The sequence below is a fragment of the Balaenoptera ricei genome, chromosome 12, assembly GCF_028023285.1.
Source record: "Balaenoptera ricei isolate mBalRic1 chromosome 12, mBalRic1.hap2, whole genome shotgun sequence".
Lineage (NCBI taxonomy): Eukaryota > Metazoa > Chordata > Mammalia > Artiodactyla > Balaenopteridae > Balaenoptera > Balaenoptera ricei.
The window spans coordinates 58,745,799-58,767,716 of record NC_082650.1 but is presented as its reverse complement, the minus strand read 5'-3'; the positions used below and the strand labels follow the sequence as shown (position 1 = coordinate 58,767,716).

The 21,918-nt window shown below is 36.8% G+C and overlaps 1 protein-coding gene across 2 annotated transcripts in view; it reads right to left on the bottom strand.

The window, feature by feature from the left end:
* Window positions 1-21,918, bottom strand: part of ASCC3 (activating signal cointegrator 1 complex subunit 3) — a 324,300-nt gene that overhangs the window by 11,400 nt on the left and 290,982 nt on the right. For both annotated transcript variants that reach the window (XM_059941507.1, XM_059941508.1), the window contains exon 37: window positions 17,453-17,677. In XM_059941507.1, the coding sequence (XP_059797490.1) occupies window positions 17,453-17,677 (225 nt within the window). The remainder of the gene's footprint in view (window positions 1-17,452; window positions 17,678-21,918) is intronic.

Genomic DNA, 21,918 nt, shown 5'->3' with positions numbered 1-21,918 from the left:
CTTCAATCCATATTTTATATTGTTACCACAGTACATTTTTACAGAGGTAAAACTGATCACGTCATTCCTCTGCTTAAATTTCTTCAATGGCTCCACACTGTGTAGAGGACAAAAGCTAATGCTTCTCTGCAGGTTCTCTTTTTACCAATCCTGCTCCCTCTACCATGTCTACCTGGGAAATTCCTATTCATCCTTCAAGTTGAGCTCAAATGTTACTTCTTCCTGTGAAGGCTACTTGATGGACTGTAGGCACTTCTTTTCCTATGTATCTGCTAATCTTGACACATGCCACCACTACCCTATTGTGAATCTTTGTTTACACATGTGCCCATTAAATATAGACTCCTTGATGGCAAGGTTCTGGAAGTAGTCTTTGGAACTATAGCCCTAGCACAGAGCACTCAAGAAATATTCAATTTATTAAAGAATACTGGTAAACATCCAATTACAATAATTATAACAAACATTCTACCTAAGTTACTGCACATCTGCCAAAGGCAGCACAGCGTAGGAAAACATTACAAGCTTTGATGTCAGACATAGGTTTCAACCCTAATTTTGTCCCACTTACTATGTGTAAGTTTTGGGAAATCACTTATCCCTATGACCGCTAGATTGCTCACTGATAGAAGGGTGTTATATGTCCATATAGGGGTGTGATGAGGGTAAAATGAGATGATGTACGATGTAAGATATCTACTATACTGCCTGGAACAGTATAGATCTATTAGGTCTCAATATTAGATCTCAGTAAACAGGTACCTATTTTTAACGTTCCTCTCTGATGAGATGAAAAGAACACCCTAAAACAACTCATTCTTTCTCAGAGGGACTTCCTTTGGACCTTTGGGGGTTGATTTCTGCACTGAGTAGTACAGGGATTCGAGGAGCAGGGCATGTAAGGTGGGGAGCAAATGCATGGAATGGGCAGAACTGTTCATCAGCAGAGGTGAGCAACTGCAAGAAAGTCAGGGGACACATAAGGCCAAAGACAGACCCTCCAGCCCAGGCCAAACTGGAGGACATGGGCCTCGTTCTCAGTTTGAGTGGACAAGTCCGTGTCACCATGCAGGTAGGTACCTGAAGGGGCTAAGGCTAAGGGATGGTCCAGGTAAATGGGTTTGAGGGTCTGGCAGGTCACCCTGACATACCTCTGCATGACTGAGCCTAGGATGGACTCCTTGTGTCTCACTGTCTTTTACAGAAGTCTTCCTGGTAGATGAGAACTAACAGGTGGGACAGTATGGTACTGGCACAATACCAGACATAGATCAATGGAACAGGATAGAGAACCCAGAAATAAACCCATGAATTTATGGTCAATTTATCTACGACAAAGGGGGGAAGAATATACAATGGAGAAAAGACAGTTTCTTCAATAAGTGGTGCTGGGAAAACTGGACAGCTACATGTAAAAGAATGAAATTTGAACATTCTCTAACACCATATACAAAAATAAACTCAAAATGTATTAAAGACCTAAATGTAAGACCGGATACCATAAAACTCCTAGAAAAAAAACACTGGCAGAACACCTTGACATAAATAGCAGCAATATTTTTTTGGATCCACCTCCTGAAGGAAATAAAAGCAAAAATAAACAAATGGGAGCTAATTAAACTTAAAAGCTTTTGCACAGCAAAGGAAACCACTGACAAAACGAAAAGACAAGCTACTGAATGGGAGGAGATATTTGGAAATGATGTGACCAATAAGGGGTTAACATCCAACATACAGAAAGAGCTCATGCAACTCATCATCAAAAAAAGAAACAACCAATTAAAAAATGGTCAGAAGAACTGAATGGATACTTTTCCAAAAAGGAAATGCAGAGGGCCAAGCGGCACATGAGAGGATGCTCAACATCTCTAATCATCAGGGAAATGCAAATCAAAACCACAATGAGGTATCACCTCACACCTGTCAAAATGGCTATCATCAAAAAGACCACAAATAGATGTTGGCGAGAATGTGGAGAAAAGGGAACCCTCGTGCACTGTTGGTGAGAATGTAAATTGGTGCAGCCCCTGTGGAAAACAGTATGGAGGTTCCTCAAAAAACTGAAAATAGAACTAATATATGATCCTGCAATCCCACTCCTGGGTATATATCCAAAGAAAATGAAAACACTAATTTGGAAGATACATACACCCCAATGTTCATAGCAGCATTATGTACAACTGCCAAGATATAGAAGTGACCTAAGTGTCCATCGACAGATGAACAGGTAAGGAAGATGTGGTGTATATATACACAATGGAATACTACTCAGCCATAAAAAAGAATGAAATTTTGCCATTTGCAGTGAGATGGATGCCCTTGGAGGGCATTATGCTAATGAAAATAAGTCAGAGAAAGACAAATACTGTATGATATCACTTATATGTGGAATCTAAAAAATATAACAATCTAGTGAATATAACCAAAAGGAAGCAGACTCACCCATATAGAGAACAAACTAGTGGTTACCAGTGGGGGCGGGCGATACAGGGGTGGGAGAGTGGGAGGTACAAACTACTGGGTGTGAGACAGGCTACCAGGATATATTGTACAACACGGGGAATACAGACAACATTTTGTAATAACTGTAAATGCAGTGTAACCTTTAAAAATTGTATTAAAAAAAAAAAAGAACTAATAGGTATATGCTCCTCCTTAGAATGGGGCTGGCTTTGGTAACAGCTGGAGATCATGGCTCAGTTCCCCAAGACACCTCAAAGTTCCTTACAGAGATTTAATACTCAAACAACAAAAGGTTGCTTTAGTACACCGAGGAGAAAAAACTCGGCACATTCTTCCACCTTAGCATTAACGTTAGGCAAATGTTGAACCCCCTTTACCTCTTACCCATCTTCTACTGGGCATGCTACCTATCAGACACAGCTAGGATGATTCTAAGTCTATGGGAAAAAATGGGTGGAGGCCGACTCCACGCATGAGAATTTCTCCTACTAAGTTGAAATCAACTTCAATTGATTGCTGACTCAGAATTCTTTGTCATTTCCAGCTGTGAGAGTGGAAATATGATTCCTAGCATTGCACTGATTTATAAAGTTACACCACAAATAAAACCTTACCATAATTAACAGAAACTGTGGGGCTGTCATTTATTTACAGGAAAGCAGGCAATGAGTGTGGTTTTGAACGCATTTTAACCGAGGTGCCACTATGAAGCCAGGTGAGAAGCCCAGGTATAAATGAGCTCTGGAGAGAGAGTATGGGCTAGGGATGTGGACTCAGAAATCCTGGGCACAAAGTGGGCAGCCAGAATAGTGAAAATGAGCATCTTTGGGGCAGAGGTGAGGATAGCAGAGCGGCAGTTACCTGGAGATAAGATGAGGAAACACAGGAAAGAACAAAGGGGTAAGAGCATGCAAGGGACTCGTAAGGGCACTACTGAAGTAACTGCTTACAGTGGTTGTTTGTTAAGCATGTACTATTTGTCAGATACTCTGATAACCATCTTATGAAAGTTACTGAACGAAAACCCATTGTACAGATGAAGACATTGTAGCTCAGAGAGGGAAAGAAATATACCTAAAGCTGCATAGCTCTGGTTAATTGGTACAGCTGGGATTCAAATTCTGGGGAGCTTGACTCCAAAGTGCTTGCTTTTAACCAGTATAGGACGCTGCCTATAAAGTTTAGGATGAGAGGAAAGTGTGTGGAATTCCATCGGGTCCTAGATTAGAACAGAAGATTCCTTGATGAATGTGCTACGAGATAAAATGAGACTTTGAGAAGGTTTCCCAACAAGACAATGTTTAAAGCAAACAATAAGTCTGGATGAAGTATAAACAGATGTATAATTCATGAACTCTTGATACTGGTTTGAAGATGGTGTGGTATACTAGAAAGAGGCTTGGCCTCAGAGGTTAGAGGCTTGTGCCTTTAAATTAACCGTAAGACCTGAGGCAAATGACTTAATGGTATTTGTTTTTCTCATCTAAAAAATTTTAAAAACCAAGGAGTTTGATTAGGCTTGTGTCTATCTTCTGTACGCTTTAATCTTTCATCAATAAAATGCCAATATACTCACACTATAGTGTTGCTTGTTTTTATAAAGTTCACTTTCTATCTTTCCAGATGGACTGTAACACCCTTGGAGTTAGGGGCAGAAAAGCCTAAGTCAAAAAAGAAGGCAGTCTACAGTAGGCACAGAGTAAGATGCAGACAGAAAAGACCCTCTTGGGATCAGAAGAGGGTTCCACTGCCGGGGCGTGTGAGCAAGGGCCTCACAGAGAAGAGAGGCCTCAGCAGGTCACTGAGACCTCACACAAGGTCACTGGAGAGAGGGAAGCTCTGAAGGAAGAGAATGGAAATTGATAGCACTCGTATCACAGGGTCTCAGTCACCTCTGTGAGTTGGAGGTGATGCCTCCTCCTGGGAAAAAGCACTGTAAAGGAGCATGAAAAGGTTTGGAGTAAGTACTGGGGGAATTAATGATGTGAATAAAAACCAGAGCAGTGTTGAGTCTCAACAGCATGACTTTGAAATAATAATTATAGAAATTATAAGAAACAAGTAGAAATTGTAGAAATAATTAGAAATGTTTTGTGATTGTTTCCGACAATAATGAGTAGGATTAATTTGGGTGTGAAAGCAGAGAATTCGGACGTTGAGATTTTAGGTTACTGGTGACATCACTGTTGAAATGGACAACTCTAGGGCCAGTGACAAGTGAAGTCATAGGGGACTGAGGACTGGACCGAGGGATCAGGAAGGGGAGGAGAGATGCCCGGCTGGTGAGTAACAGAAACGTTCAGTCAAGCTGATGGGTAAAGAAGTGAGGTGAGAGAGGAGAGTCAGAGGGTGATACCACGGAGGTGATGGCAAAAGTGGTGTGGATAGAGTAATTATTAGAGCAGAGGAGTTTGGGATGCATGCGATTACAGTGTTGAAAAGGTCATCTGCTGAAGCCACTCTGGTGACCGCAGGAGCTGGAATGGAGCTGAAGGCTGTGAACTGGGGTTTGAGGAAGGTGGGGAAAGAGATCCAGACTTAGGAACATGGTTGAAAAAGGAATCTTACAGACACAAAGTAAAATATACAGGGGTAAAAGAAGGAGGAATCTGAGAAGAAAGATTGGAGGGCTCTGAGGAGGTAGACTTTGATTATTGGAAAAACAGGAAGAATGAGTCAGCTCAGGAGTTTCACAGGGAATGTAGAAATGAAGTGGTGTTTGTGTCTGCCTAAGTCTGACTGAGAGCAACAGAGGGAGGGAGAGAGAAAGAAAGGAGAGACGAGATGGGTGAGGAGAGAGGGAGAGGCAAAAACAAAGAGGGGTACACATACTGTATACAGCCCAGACTTCATCCTCATGTGGAGGTCACAGGTTAAACTCAAGAACCTGGCTTTGTGCAAAGGTAAAACCACCACCACTACCCCCACCAGAAACAACCTGCCCCTCATCCCCACAATCAAAATGAACTAGAGTTCAGAGAATGGACACTCTCTGGAAGAGAATTTTTTAGGCTGTAAGGGTCCTGAAGCCAGCGGCATGCTTTTTGACTTGAATACACCTCATGTCCTCAATACTTATTTTGAATCGATTTCAAGAATTCCCTAAGCATATCAAGCTTGGTCTTGGCACTTAAATTCAACCACATTTCATAGTGATGTTAACTATTCCTGCAAAGGATAGATTTATCCAAATCTACAGATATTGTCCCTCATTTTCTGCTACTATAGATTATACTTAAAAATGCAAGCTTGACAACGTATCTGTGTTTTGTATCAAATACATTTCATTCAATTATTGTGAAAAGTAGCAGTGAAATATATACAAACTGTACAGACAGTATGTATGCACATGTAGTGTGATGAAAATATTTGTACAGTAGTGTGTAGACTCTAAAATACTTTTGTAAATAGCTCTTAATACCAAGTATGAGGCAGACATTAGTACTGTCTCATTTTCACAGATGGGAAAACTGAAACTCACATAAGTCCAGTGACTGTAATTGCAATGGTGAAAAGTGGTAAGTTAAGACTTGATCTTGGTTTTCTAATTTCATTTTCTGTGCTCATCACACTATATTCCACAACCTCTGAATGATTTACATATACCCTGTCTTATTTCAAGGAGGATTTAAAGTGGTTTACATCTATCCTTTTTTTCCCTACCTAACAGAAAAATGCAGACTCCAGACAAAATTATTATGCATTTAACTGATTATTGTCTCTGAACAAATATTGTCAACAGGATTTTTGAAAACCTAAAATTTCAAAATAAATTTTAATCCACCAATTGGTTATGAAACTACATCTTAATATTTGATATGCAGGCATTAAATATCTTTTGAAACATGATTGAATTCTGGGTTTAAATAATCCAAGTTACTGTGACTGAATTAAGTCAACTTCATTGCAAGGAAATAGCAACACTGACTTAGGTCACTAAAAGAAAAACTATCATTTTCAATGTACATCAAGAGGCATGTTAACAGATGCATAATGAGATGTAGCTTTAAGATCCATTGTTAAAAACTTTCTAAACTTCAGTTTGCAAAGTCTGTGAATTTAGTCCTCAGTGTCTTCTAGCCGTGGCTGTAGGGTGAACATATGGAGCGGACGGAGATGCTCCAGCCTCTCTACTCCCTCAGCATTCTGATGACCTGCATTCTCTCTTCTTCCTCCCTTTATCCTTTCTCCTCTTCAAGGAAACTTTCTCCTTTTCCTCACATCTCCTGATAGTCATCCTAACGTATCTAGTGATAATGTAGGGATTGCAAAAACCACATGAAAATAAGGTCATGAGGAAGGTTGAAATGGCTAGAAAATGTTGCTACATCTGTTCAAATGAAATGACATAAACATAATACGTGGTCAGAGCTGAAGAGAAAGACTTATTTGGTCCAGAATGAGAAAAAAAAATTTCATTAATTTATAGAAACCAAGTTGTTACTTATGGAACATCATGAAAGTGCAAAATACTATGGAAAGATCATCAAAAACAATGAAAGTGTGAGAAACTCACAGCCAAGAGGAGCCTAAGGAGACATGACAATTAAATGTAATGTGGTGTCCTGAACGGAATCCTAGAATAGAAAAAGGACATTAAGTAAACTAAAGAATTCTGAATAAGTATGGACTTTAGTTAATCATAATATATCAATAAAGGTTCATTAATTGTGACAAATGTACCATATTGATGTGAGATGTTAATTACAGAGGAAAACTGAGTGTGGGATATACAGGAAATCTCTGTACTATCTTTGTAACTTTTCTCTAAGTCTAAAACTATTCTAAAATACAAAGTTTACTTGAAAAAGAAACTATGGAAATTCATCCTAGGCAGTCTGTTAAAACATTAGTTGTTAGACATCTGCTAGAAACTGCACTATTTAGTTCAAGAGCTCCCAGAAGTTTTACAATGATGGGAAAACCTGAAGAAAAGCTTTCTTGACAGAAAGGCACACTCCTTTAAAGGTTCAGGTCAGCTGCAAGTAATGATACAATATTTTGTCAATAATTAAAATGCTATAAGTACATTTATAAGAATCTTTTTCAATAGCAACAGTTGTTCACAGTAACTTTCTCCTGAACTTTTACCCCCAGAAGGTTAGCATTCAGGAAGCTCAGCTGCTGTCTAACAAACTTAATTAATCAAAAAGTCATTTCCGAGCTGTAACTATGAGTAAAAGCGCTTCAAGTGTGCTAGCAAGCCTACAAGTTAATCAAAATGCTAATGCAGTACAAATTAAAGTTGTGATTAACATTTCACAGTAGCTGCTTAAGTGAATTGATCACACAAATGGGTTAAGCATTACTCATTTCCTACAGCCCCAACCGGGAAAAGGGTTGTTATGTGGGTATGAGGAGAAGAGCTGGAGGTAGAAGGATCCTTCATAATAGCATCATATCATCAATAAACCAGCACCAAATTGTCATTCAAAGGCTTACAGGTAGAGTCATCCAGGGGGAAATAGCCTTCCAAATTATATTATAGTCCTTGAAGGGAGATCACCTGTAAATCCACAAGAGTAAAGTGAAGGTGTTTTACACCTCAAAATCCACACATTTGTGTTAGTTTTGGAAATGCTAAACGCATTAGCTCTGTGTTGCGTCTGTAGTGGGGAATGGTGCTTTGTTTTAGGTGGTGTTTTGGGTGTTCTATTGTGGAATTAAAATGTAACTTTGATACAGGATAAAATAAGCACTAGCTGGATGATGATTCTGCACCATAGTGCGGATCTTTGCATCTGGAAGAATAATCACTCAGGATTAAGTTCATTTAAAATTATTTGTTTTGAAATAGACATCCATTAATGAAACCACACTAGGCTTCTATGGCAAGATATGAGCTCCTGGCAGTCTTGCCAGGAAAGCAGCCTGAATTAGACTTCCCTGTCTCTATGAATTTGATAAGGTCACATGAATGTTCACAACAAACAGACTATATTTGTTAGTAGACAATTCAGATTTGGCAGATAATTTTAAAAACATTGTGAGAATCCACACACAGTAAATCTCCCTTTTCAATCCTCTCTTAAGAAAGAACTAGAAAGGAAAAAGTGAAATATTTATTCATTCCATTCACCCATGATATATTGAGAACTATTATGTGCCAAGAATTATGCTCAAGTCACCTTAACAGTCAGTGACACTATAAATAGTTATTGATAAGGTTCCAGCATATTTTGAATATGAATCAGAATCCTCCAAATGTATGCTCATAGTATTAATATTCCTTGAAACATACCCATAAAAATATAAAAGATATATTTAAAACTTAATAGTGTAATTTTCATCTTAGGATCCTTTAAACACTTCAGTTGCAGAAATGAACTCTTTGTAGATTACTAAGTATGTATAATCCAATTTTGGAAGTCTAAAAATTATTTATTTATCATCCATCCATCTTTTTCTCAAAATGATTTGAAGAAGCTTTCTGAAGCCTATTGTGCTGTACTGTCCACTTAAAGATAAGCTTTTCATTTGATCTAATCATAATAATTATAAGCACTTAAAAAATGTGAAAGGATTCTACTAAGAATATACAGGAGATTTTATCTACCATTGCTACATCAAAACATTTCTTACAAGTATTGGATTAAGGATTTGACCAAGTACTTCTTTTGTTAAGCTCGGCACCACCTGGACTATTTTCACTGCTAACTGTATTTGACTCTATGATTTTAGAACTTGTTCATTTAATTGACACTGACATTCTTCAGTACATTTATAGCCCACTGAGCCTGTGCTTAGTGCATCCATAGGTAAATACTCCTCAAAGGTTATGTTAGCCTTGCTCCATGGCAGTTCTATCTCCTGGTATCATCAAATATTTCTAGCTTTTTAATCTACTAAAAATGGGGATCATTTGTTAATAGAAATATAGACCCAGATATAGTCAAAGTATCTCTCAGTTAAAATAACCAGATCAATAAAAAATATTCATATCATTGTATCTTCTTTTGCTTCCCTTATCCTATTCTTTTCTATTCTCAGACTCTAATATATGCATACATTCATATGTTAAGTTTATTGATTAAAATACTTAAAAAAATAGTTTGAAGACACAGTGTGTTTTCAGAATAGCTGTGGGTTATAGAAAATATATGATACTAGTTATTTGAAATGTAATGCACTTTAAGTTTATCAGAAACTGTTAGAGCGATAAAGAGGTCAAATTATTGTTTTGAAGTTTGGGCTAAACAACAACCCTACCAATAAACTTTTAGGGATTCGGTTTTGCAAATTTAAGAGGGTTTTCTGAATAGAGGAAAGCATACCAGTACATACATTTCCCCCCTTTCTCTATTTATGCAGCTTATTAAAGTTATTTTTTGACAAGCACCTTTTGTGACAATTGATAAGTCCTATTGGAACATGATAACATTAATTTGAGTGGTATATGAGTTACATATTATCTCGTGTGAAAGAGGAGAAAGGCTGGAAACTTAGTTGTTCAAAAAAACTTGGGCCTTAAAGAAAATGACGTAAAATGACAGCTCCTATATTAAAGTCAGATGCAAGAATTTATGAAACAATGGAAACTTACCCACCAGAACACAGCTCCTTAAAGGTCTTCCTTTCAGGCACTGAATCACCTAAATTATTTTCAAAGCCAGTCTCCTGGTTTACCTTTTTGCCTACTTCCATTAGTGCAATGGAACATGAATTCAATCTATAGAAACATGTGCCTTGGTATACAGAATACAGAACTTCACACTCCCTCGATAGTAAAGAGGAGATGTCTGTTATCTTTTGGAGGAATTGGTAGTTCTGTATCTTGGGACAGGAAATCTCTGAGATTGCCTATTGTTACTAGACGTTTGAAGTTTTTCAAAAAGGACCGGGGGGATGGATAAAAGCTGCCTCCAGGGGAGCCCCGCTAGTGGTGGTGGTGGTGGTTACCCAGTGAAAGAAGCCAAGAACCTAACCTAAGCAGAGAAGGCAAACGGTGAAGAATGAAAGAGGAATATAAAATGTGTGTATGTGTGTTGTAATGGTAAACCTAAGCACAGTAATTATAGTGTGCATCACTACTTATTATTAGGAGTATCTTATAATTATTATGGCATTCCTCTTCCTTCCTGTGGTTGTATCAGCAATCTGATCTTTCCCCCATTACTTCCAATTATTGTAGTTTTAGGGGAGACTCTGAGGAAGTAAATGGCTAATTCACTGAGTTACCTAGCATGATATAAAAACCTCGAGAAGGATCATAAGCAGCTGAAACAAAACACATATCAACTGGACACTATAGAGTGATATAATAAAGCAATTACAAATATCAGTCATATTAACAAGTCCCTCTTGGAAAGTGGTTAAAGTAATTATAGGCAGTCTGTTGAAAGGGAACTAGAGTAATTAAAGGGAGGTGACTTGAGTATACATTGAAAAGAAGGGATTAATTAAAAAATATTATTCATGTTCTAGTGGGAATTCTTGGTCTAAAACAATGTAGAAAATCCTGTGAAGTTCTCACATTTTAAAATAAATCCTGACTAGGCCATGAGTACAATTTTTAGATCCACCTTTACAGGGCAAAGGGAACCCAGTAAGATAAATTTTTATTATATATCCAACCTATGCTGAAAATTGTTTTTCTTTCTGCTATGATCTTGGGAAAGTTACTTAGTCTTCATCTGTAAAATAAGGATAATAATTATACTACTTCCTTGGATTATTAGGGCAAATGAGTCTATGCAATGCGAAGCAAGTAGAACAGAGCCTGGTACAAAGAAAATCCTCAATAAATGTTCACCAGCATCACTGTTAATGATGGCCTGCCTTATGGACCGTCATTAAATAGCAACTTTTTGGTGTGGGGTACAGGGATGGTATGCAGTTCTCCAAATATTCTGGTTGAATTTGGCATTTAATATACATTAATTCCAATTTCAATTTGGAAGCATAGGTTTCCAGAGATCTTTCTAATCAATCTACACTGTCATATTTCTGTGTGTGTGTGTGTGTGTGTGTGTGTGTGTGTGTGTGTGTTCTCCTTTCATGAGGTGTATCTTGTAGTCGTTAAGAGTATTACTGTGCACACAGATGTTTTGATCTGTTAAACTTAGGCTGCAGGGTAGATAGCATTAGCTGAAGGGTAAATATGGCCTCTACTATATCTGAAAGCAACTTTCCAGAATTAACCCAGCAAACTGACAGCACAATTACACTTTGAATCACACAGCCCTTTGGTCCTCAGCTCACTGAGTCAGCTCCTTGAGCCATGGTTTCCCTTTTTTCCTTAAACATCTGAAAGTGTCCAGTTACTGGGCAGTTTTGCTGTAGATACCACAGAGGAGGTAGTGGGCGTGGCTAAGATATAAACCTGTACTCTTATACTATTTGGCTTGGTATTTAGTTATTTTTCACTTAAATGAAGATGATTTTAACGTAAAGACTTAGGGCACTTCTTAGAAAAGATCAGAGCTACTAGAGCAGGATTTAAAGTCCTGCTATCTCCATTTGGTTTCAGCATGGACTGCCTCAACAGATCACCTTTTAACTAAGTTATTTGACTTCTTTGAAAACCAATTTCTTTGTCCCTTGATAAAAAAAAAACAGTGTGGGGCTAATCAAAACACCAGATACTTTTCATCAGTTCTGACTTTGCCATCAAATTTGAAAAATTTAGGCAAGTCACTTTAATTTTTGGTATTTCTTATTTATCATCTTCCCATAAAAGCTAACATAAAGTTTTTCTTGGGTACATCTGGCACACAAAACATGTCACATCATTTACTACATATTATAAATATATTTTAGAGTTAACATAATCAAGAAGAGGATCTCAAAGACTAACGGCAAGAATAATCAATTCCATAACTGCTCAATTTATAAACTAGTGTATTTTAAGCAGGTTTAAAAAATTTGAGATACGTACAGAAATTTTTACTCTTATTTTTGTTGGGTGGGATGGAGATGGAAGTGCTAGTAACAGTAAAATATTAAGAACCATGACAAAAACACCTTAAACCCAAAAATGACACAAAAGACCTTGATACATAATTTCAAATGGGTACAAGAAGAGAAGGCAGGCTATACTGTGCATTCTGACCTCAAGCCAGAGTGAATACTACTACAACAACTGTTTTTCTTTTGTAAAAGATTCCCCAGGACACGGGTAGTCATACAGAGTTTTCATAATCTAAATGGTAGCTCATGTAAAAGGTATATTTCTATAAATTAAAGGGAATAAAAAATTTAGAGTTAAATGACCATGAAAAAGCAAGGAAGTAAAAGAATTACTAAGAATGAGGAGACCAAGATAGACCTAGTTCCTCGAGTCCTCAAATCATTGTTTACCTTATAAATATTAACTAATGTCCCACTCTTGTAAGGTGTTATTTTTACTCAGACAGCAGGGGTTCAGTGACTTGCCTAAGGCCTTATACTAAGGCTCTAAGGAGCAGAGCTGAATTTATAGTAAGAGCTGGTGGCACTGAGTCCCATACACAGAACACAAGGTCATGCTGATGTCCCATGAGGGCAGTAGTATAATTTTCAATCATCCAGCAGGACTGCAGCTTGGAAAACTGCTTGAACCAATGCTTTCTAGGCCAACAGTATCCATGTATCACATGAGAACAATAGGGTACAATAATGAAAACTGTCACTCAGTCATGGAAAATTTTATCAAATCATGACTTCCCCCCGAATTTTCCATTAGCAACCCTAATATTCTTTCCTCTTCCTGATTTGTTACTTTTATCACAATCTTACAAAGAAAATGCAGGAATGAGAGGATTTAGGATATGAAGCTGGTTGCCATCTCTTTACAACTAAGTTTCTCTCCAGGTGGCTTCTGAAAAGCCAAATCCATATTTATAAGCATAACTAATGTTATAATTTACACTAAAGGAAAACTGCACACACAGTGTCTGACAACAGGGAACTAATTAAGTAAATTATGACCTTCTTATGAAGAAATATAGTGCAGCCATTAGAAATTATGCTTGAGAAGAATATTTAATGTTGTAAATTATTAAGTTAAAAAAGGTTATAAAATAACATGATAAAAATGTGCAAAGGAAGAAAGTGAGAGAGCAAGTGTGTATTTGTGTAAATGCAAAAAGAAAAAGAAACTCTGAGCCTCCAAAGACAAAAAAGAACTATACACAACTACTGTACTCTAGTTAGTAAACTTGTTTTTTTGCAGGAGTAAGCATTAGTCATTCTAAAACTACATCAGGAGTATGCTAGAATGGAGGAATTAAGTAAACATATTTTGATTTGTGAGAGCCAAATTTCTCACGGGTGGAGAAAAGAGTTACAATTTAAAAAAGGGGAAGGCTAAAATGAACCCTTGGTGTTAAACTGGAATTGGAGGTATTAGAATGAACTCATGGTTTTATGAATACAAATGTTTTCCACATACCCAAATACACACACACACACATACACACACACACAGCTAAGTAGATATACAAATAGATATAGATGTCTATGTATACATACTTATATTTCCTAGCTTTGCCCACTGAGGTGGCCAGAGGCAATAATACCCAGATAGTGATGGAGTCAACAAGCACCCAGATTTTAGTCTCTAAAACCATTCTCTAATAAAAACAAACACTCGTGAGCCTATACTTATAAATAAATAAATAAATGAATAAAGTAAATAAATAAATGGGGGAAAATGGAAATTCTGGGAATGATGGAAAATAGAAAAATCAAAGTAGTAATAATTGTTTCAGGCAAAAGTCACCAATGGATGATGAAAATAATGTAGGAAAATATGATGAGAAACAGGATAACTGCATAATCTCAAAGTATATCACCACAACATATTAGTTACAAAAGGAAAAAATGTAATTTTACAGTGGAGAAACCTGGCAGACACCACCTCAAGTGTACAAAGTTAACATCCCTGGTAATAACACACATCCATGTCACAAGTCTCCCGATATGATACACCGAGAGGACAAAACATCACTTCTATGGTATTCTTGCCAGTAATATATAACTTCAATGTAACTATGAGGGGATATCAGGCAAACCCAAACTGAGGGTTAGCTCTATCAGATACCTGGCCAATACTCCTCGTAAGTGTCAACGTCCTGAAAGTCAAGGAGACTAAAGCGGACATGACAACTAAATGCTATGTGGGATCCTGGACTGGATCCTGGAACAGAGAAAGGCATTAGTGGGATAAAATCCAAACGGACAAAACTGGAATGAGGTCTGTAGATTAGTTAACAGGATTGGATCAGTACTGAGGCAAGATGTTAACATTAGGGGAAGCTGGGTGAAAGACATATGGAAATTTCATTGTACTATTTTTACAAACTTTTTATAAGTCTGAAGTTATTTCAAAATGAAAAAATTAAAAAAAATTTTTTGAATTAAAATAAATTCATTAACAAAAAAAGAGCCTCATATTGATGGCGGTGAAGATATAATTACTATGAATGACTTTAATTTTAATACACTGTTTTTCCAAATTTCTACAATGAAGTGTATTACTTTTATAATTAAAGAGAAAACTATTTCTCTTTAGATGTTATTTAGAAGGAGTAAAATAATATCACGAAATATAAATATCCACGAAACTGTACATAGTATCGAAATAGAGGCTAAAAGTACCTGATTGAATCCTTTTTCCTTACAGTAAATTTAGAAATAGACTCCTTGTGAAACTGCTAATTTCTATTATTATATAGCCTTTGAATCATTATTAACTGAGTGGTGAAAAGGTATGAATGAGTTGATATACATTGTAACTTTTATATATGATATAAATATGTACACCTATTAAGTATACCTGTAAGTATAAAAATTTAATTCCTCCTGCAACATCTCTCCAACCCTTCCTGACCCCTGAGTTCATTAACAGGTCAGTGTTTGAGGGGGAAAAAATAGCTAGAGGAAACACAAATGATTATCCAGGGCCACAGCTAAAACTTTAGGAACTTTAACCTTCGTTTATAAAGTGTGACTAATAAAGAGTGGCAAACCATCTTCCTAGAGAGATAAACCAAATGTTAGTTACAAAAATGGTGTAAAAATAATTTACTTGTTTATTATAGCCTTATTTCCCTTCTAATTCCGGATAGTTTGTGCATACTCTATTTTATGAAACAGGCCTATTCTTTTAAATAATAAAATTAAGGTTTTTTTTTTTTCCTGATCATAAAATTGTTAGCAGCTCGTTTGAAAACATTCAAACATTTCAGAAAAGCATAAAGAAGAAATTAAAAATCACCCCAAATGCTGCTACACAGAGACGGCTACTTAATCTTTTGGTCAATACTACTCTGGATCTTCTCTCTAGATATATTTTCATATATTTATGTAGATATTCTACACAGATACAGAATCAATAAATGGAATTGTAATATTTGGCAGTGTTCTATAACCTGAAAGATGCTTGGGTTATTTCTAAGTCTTTAATTTTGCAAATGCCTATACACAAATCTTCACAGGACTCATTTATTCTACCTTTAAAAACACCAGTCTTCTGAAAATCTTAAAAATTGTTTTTTATATATAAATGTCCAAAAAGCCATAATGGAGAAAATCAAAATCTCTTATAAGCTCAATCCTTTAGGTGTGCTTCTCCCACCCTGCTCCTCTCCCAGTCATCTCCCAGCAAATGGCAGCTCCAGCTTTCCACTTGCTCTGGAGAAAAGCTTTGGAATCATCTTTGGCTCCTTGCTCTCCCTGAAAACGCTTGTCCAATCCATTAGCAGATCCTCCTTAAAAAAATATACAGGACCCAACCAATTTTCACCAGTCTCACCCATACCAACCTGGTCCAGCCACCATCATTTCCTGCCTAGCCTTACAGCATTCAAGGTATAAAGTTCATTGATACGGTTTCAGATCCCACATTGCAACTAACTAAGGAATATAACATGTCAAGGTTTTGTACAGTATCAGAGAATATCTACAATTTTCTGAAAAGGCTATAAAAATACTCTTCCTTCTTTAAACTACATATCTCAGTGAGGCTGGATTTCCTTCATATACTTCAATTAAAACACCATATTGTAACAGACTGCTTGCAAAAGGTGTTAAACGAATTTAGCTGACTCCTATTAAGCTAGACATGAAAGATACTTGCAAAAATGTAAAATGCTATTACAGTTCTCACTAATTGTTTTGGAAAATAGTTATTTTTCATGAAAAATCATTACATAATAATGGGTATATTAGTGTTACTTTAAAATGAAGTAATAAATATTTGAGAATGTTTCCATTTTCATTAATATGGTAAATACTCATAGATATAGCCACCGTAACCATTAGTGAACCACTGCTTTACAGCTTCGCTCTCATTCAGAGTAAAATCCAAAATCCTTACCATGGTTTTACAAACTCCCTACGTGACCTGACCCCATTTTATCTATAATTTCCACTCCCACCCCTCTCTGACCTCATTTCTACCCACCCCTTTTCATCTTTTTTACAATGGCCGCCTTGGTTTTTCTTGAATATACCTAGTAAGTTCCTACATGAATCCTGGCACTAGCTCTTCTTAGTGTTTGGAATAATCCCACGGCTCACTCCCTTCCTTTGTTTCTTAAATGTCACCTCATAAGAAAGACAGTCCCAGAATACCACATTAAAAAATAGTACAAAATGGCACCCTCCATCTTTCTCCATATATCCTTTATTATGCTTTATTATTATTTTAAAATAGCAGTGATCACCACTTGACTTATATTTTTAATTGTCTGTCTTCGCCATATCTAGTGAAAGCCCATTACAGCAGGTTCTCTTCTGTCTTGTTCACTGCTGTATGCTCAGAACCTAGCAAAGTACCTGGCACTGAGTTTACCTTCAGTAAATTTAGATTGAATGGATGACTAAAATTCTTATCTTATTGCATTTATATTTGCTTTTCCTTCAAAAATCCTTAATTTGAGTCACCAGACTTTTTTCTCGACAATGCTACAATAAATATCTTTAAATGCAAGTATATTTTATTCCAAAAAGAAAAAAACCAGAAAGAATGGGAGAAAATGTAGGTAATTAGAAATGACTTTCGTACCTGACATACTCTGAGAGCTTGGTCCAACACTGTTTTGGTATCAGTGTCATAATCTGGGCAGGGCAGCATGGTTCGGCTGAGATGCGCCTGCAGTAGGAGATGTGCTTTGGTGTGAGGGCTGTCAAATGAATGAGGATTTGATTCCAACGGAAGACATTTTGCCAGTTCGCTATTCATATGATCTTCATTGTGTCTTACTGGCAAATCTGTGTATTCTTCTGCATCCTGAAAAAACAAACAAACCCATATATATATAATATATATATAAATGTACTGTATCAAAAGTATAATATTTAATGTACTTCTTAGCTTTAACTACTGACATTTAAAACGTGCTTTAGAAAAACTGTAAGATAACCATATCCCTTAAAATTCTGCTTTGGTCAGTACTACCATTAATATTAAGCAAAAGCTAGTAATGTATAATACATCTGAAATTCATGAATGCTCTTCTTATTTATACAGTCAACAAAACAATACAGATCCCAGTAAGCATCAAATGTTATGCTTGACAGTGGACCCAGGCAATGAACCAGAAATTGAGAGTTCATCAGGGAAAAACCAGTCCTAAAAGTGGAAATGAATGTTATGATATGGTAAGCACAGAGTGCTGAAGGGATATTCAGTTTGGGGACTTAGTTATTTTTGAAGGTCAGGGAAAGCGTCTCGGAAAAAGATATTTAAGTGAGGATCTATAGAATGAGTGGAAGAAATAAGGCAGGGCTGGGAGAATGGGGGATGAGGATAGGGTTGGTGAGATAAGAAAAGGGTGAAGACCGGGATCATTAACTTAAGACTTAACTGTAGTAAATTAGATTAAAATAAAATTGTTCAAAATTGGGGGTTTCCGGTTCCACATGCAAGGAACTTAGAAGCCACCACTCCATCCTAACAAGTAAAAAGCTGAACAGGTTGAAAAAACCAACAACTCGTCTTGAATCCATGAGAAGGCAGAACACAGGGCAAACCGCTGCCTCCAAGATTGGAAACGCAGGCAAATGCAGGTAGTCACGGCTAAGAGTCATGAGCAGAGGCTCACAAGCAGAAAATGCCTCGGGAATCAGTGTCGAGGTAAGAAAACCTGACCTGTAACTGATGAATTGTGGGAGGTTCAGTGCAGACAACTCCGAGAGCTAAAAACTCCAGGGGGACCCAGTCATAGGGGGCCCCCACCATACTGTGAGATTTACCTTTAGGAGCTCAACCAGACTCCCACAGTAAATATCAGAGAAAAATCACCTTGGGCTTCTAGCAAGGGGAGGGGAAAAGAACCATCCTGAAATACACTAGAGCACTCTGTCCTTCTTAACAAGGCCTGCTCTCAGGAGAAACCAGTTAACTGGAGCCTAACCCTGCTGGGATATATTACGAGAACCTAACTGACCTGGGGAATGGAAGTACCCAACTGTAACCAGCTCAAGCTTTGCCTGTGGGAGAAGGGAAATACCCCACTCCAGCTCACTCTAGCCATCCTGTCTCACCTAAGGGGTGAGGGTAGAAATGGCTGTGAAGTTCACAGCACAGAGGCACAGACTCACTGAAGACTTGGGACCTAATCATTGGACCAGAGAATATTTCCCCTACACTGCCATGCCCCACCTCACCACATTACTAAAGGTCTATTTACAGCAGTTCTTTTTACCCAGTACATTATGTCCAGCTATCAAGAAAATTACAAGGTATACCAAAAGGCTAAAAACACAATTTGAAGAAATAGAGCTATCATCAGAACCAGACATGGCAGGGATGTTAGAATTATCAGATCAGGAATTTAAAACTATGATTTATATGCTAACGGCTCTGACAGATAAAATAGACAGCATGTAAGAACAGATGAACAATGGAAGCAGACAGATGGAAATCCTAAAAAAGAATCAAAAGGAAATGGTGAAGACAAAAACACTAACAGAAATGAAGAATGCCTTTGGTGAGCTTATTGGTAGACTGGACATGGTTGAGGAAAGAATTTCTGAGCTAGAGGATATATCAATGAAATCTCTGAAAACTGAAAAGCAAAGAGAACAAAGACTGAAAAAAACACAAGAGAATATCCAAGGACTGTGGGACAATGACAAAAGATGTAACATATGTATGATGGGAATACCAGAAGGAGTAGAGAGTAAGAGAAGAAATATTTGAAACAATAATGATTGAGAATTCCCCTCCTCTCCAATTAACGTCAGACACCAAACCACAGATCCAGGAAGCTCAGAGAGCACTGAACAGAATAAACAGCAAAAAAATAAAAAAAAAAAGTTACACCTAAGCATATTATCTTCAAACTACTAAAAATCAAAGATAAAGAAGAATCCCTGAAAGAAGCCAGAGGGAAAAAAAACCACCTTACCTGTACAGAAACAAAGGTAAGTATTACTTCTGAATTACTCTCTTCAGAAACCATGCAAGCAAAAGGAGAGTGGCGTGAAATGTTTAAAGTGTTGAGGAAAAAACGCCACCAACCTAGAATTCTATATCCTGTGAAATTATCCTTCAAAAGTGAAAGAGAAATACAATTTTCTCAGACAAATAAAAATTGAGTTAATTTGTTGCCAGCAGACCAGTAGACCTGCCTTGCAAGAAATATAAGAAGTTCTTTGGAGAAAAGGAAAATAATATAGGTCAGAAATTTGGATCTATATAAAGAAAGGAAGAACCCTGGAGAAAGAATAAGTGAAGGTAAAATAAAAACTTTTATTTTTTTTTATTGTTAATTTATCTAACAGACAACACTTTGTTCAAAATAATATTTTTGAACAATTATGTATGCTTATGTATATGTTATATGCTTATGTATATGACTTGTCTTATATATAAATGATATGAATGACAGCAATGATACAAGAGATGGAAGGAAGGAATTATGATTATTTTATTATTAAAAGATTCCATACCCATTAGGTAGTATAGTATTATTTGAAAGTGGAATTTGATTACTTGTAAATGTACATTGTAAACTCTAGGGCAACCACTAAGAAAAGCAAAAAAAGAAGTATAGCTGATATGCTAAGAAAGGAGAAAATGGAATCATATAAACAGCTCAATTAAGACCACAAAAGACAGAGAAAGTAGAAGACAAAAACAGGAACACAGAGCAAGGGCAACAAATAGGAAACAGTAAGAAATATTTGTTGAATATCCACCCTATGAGGGAGACAGACATTATTCAGTCACATAAATAAATGTGAATTTGATATGGTGACAAATTCTATGAAGAAGAAATACATAAAAGCATGAGAGTTTAGCAAAGAAATCTGACCAAGTTAGGAAGGTCATAAAAATTTCCTGAAGGAAAAGGCAGATATGCTATGGTACAGAGGATGAGCAGCTGGTAACTAGATGAACAGAGACGTGAAGAGTGTTCTAGGAATGGTGTGTAGTATATGCAAAGGCCCTATAATGGGAGGGAAAATGGTAAGTCCAAGAGACTGAAAAATGTTGTCTAAAAACAATTTCAACTGATGTAACATCTGAAAAAATATCCTAAGTGAATATTTGGAACATTCTGTTTAACTGAACTGAATAAATAAACAAATAAAATTTTATAATATTCAGTTAAACATATTTAATAGGAATATTAAAATAATCATTACATTTTCTCTCATTCATGAATTGCCTCGTCTTTGTTTTGCAATAGTCAAAAATACCACAGCACTTTACACTATGTTGAACACTGTCTTTACCACTTTGTGCTGTTTTATGTAAGAAGTATATGCTGACACATTAGCAGTTAATAATGCTTTGCCCCTGTGTGTCATTTTGGTTTTCTTTTCATATGCCATTTATGTTCTTTCCTGCTCTCTCTGAAGTCATCTGCTAAAGAGGGACCAGTTATATATGGCAGTGCTATTATTTTTGATTTCAGGTGAATTTCAGGACTGAAGCATTGTCACCCGACAACTAACACAGCTCAACCTAATATCTGGGCTCCATCCAAAACCCCATCAACACCTGTCCATCCTAGCCTTGCCAAATGGCTTAAGAAAAATGTAACAGCAGATAAGGAAAAAGATGGTTCAGAAATCTAAAACATGACCTTTTATTTAAAGGAAATTAAAATGATATCGGAGAAAACAATTTATATAAATAATTATTCTAAGTGCAGAATAAAATACTGTTATTCAGAGAAGAGCACTGAAGTGAATTGGATGTGTTGGAAAGTTTCCTAAAAGAGATACTGTTTGTTCTAGGCTTAGAACAGTTTGTAGAACAGGAGAGAGGGAGAAAGATTCCTTGCATTCCAGGCACAGAAAATAGTATGAGCAGATCCATAAAAACAGATAAGGAGGGGTCTAAGGTTTAAGCCTCCGGGATGAGGAGAATGATGATGCTATTAATAGAAGAGAGGTTGGGAACACTCAGTGAGCAGGAGCTTTCTGTTAAGCGTGCAAAGTACACTTAACGAGAGGACCACAATCCGGATAGTTGGGTGGAGGCGGAGGGAGAAGAAATCAGCTTTAAATCTGTTT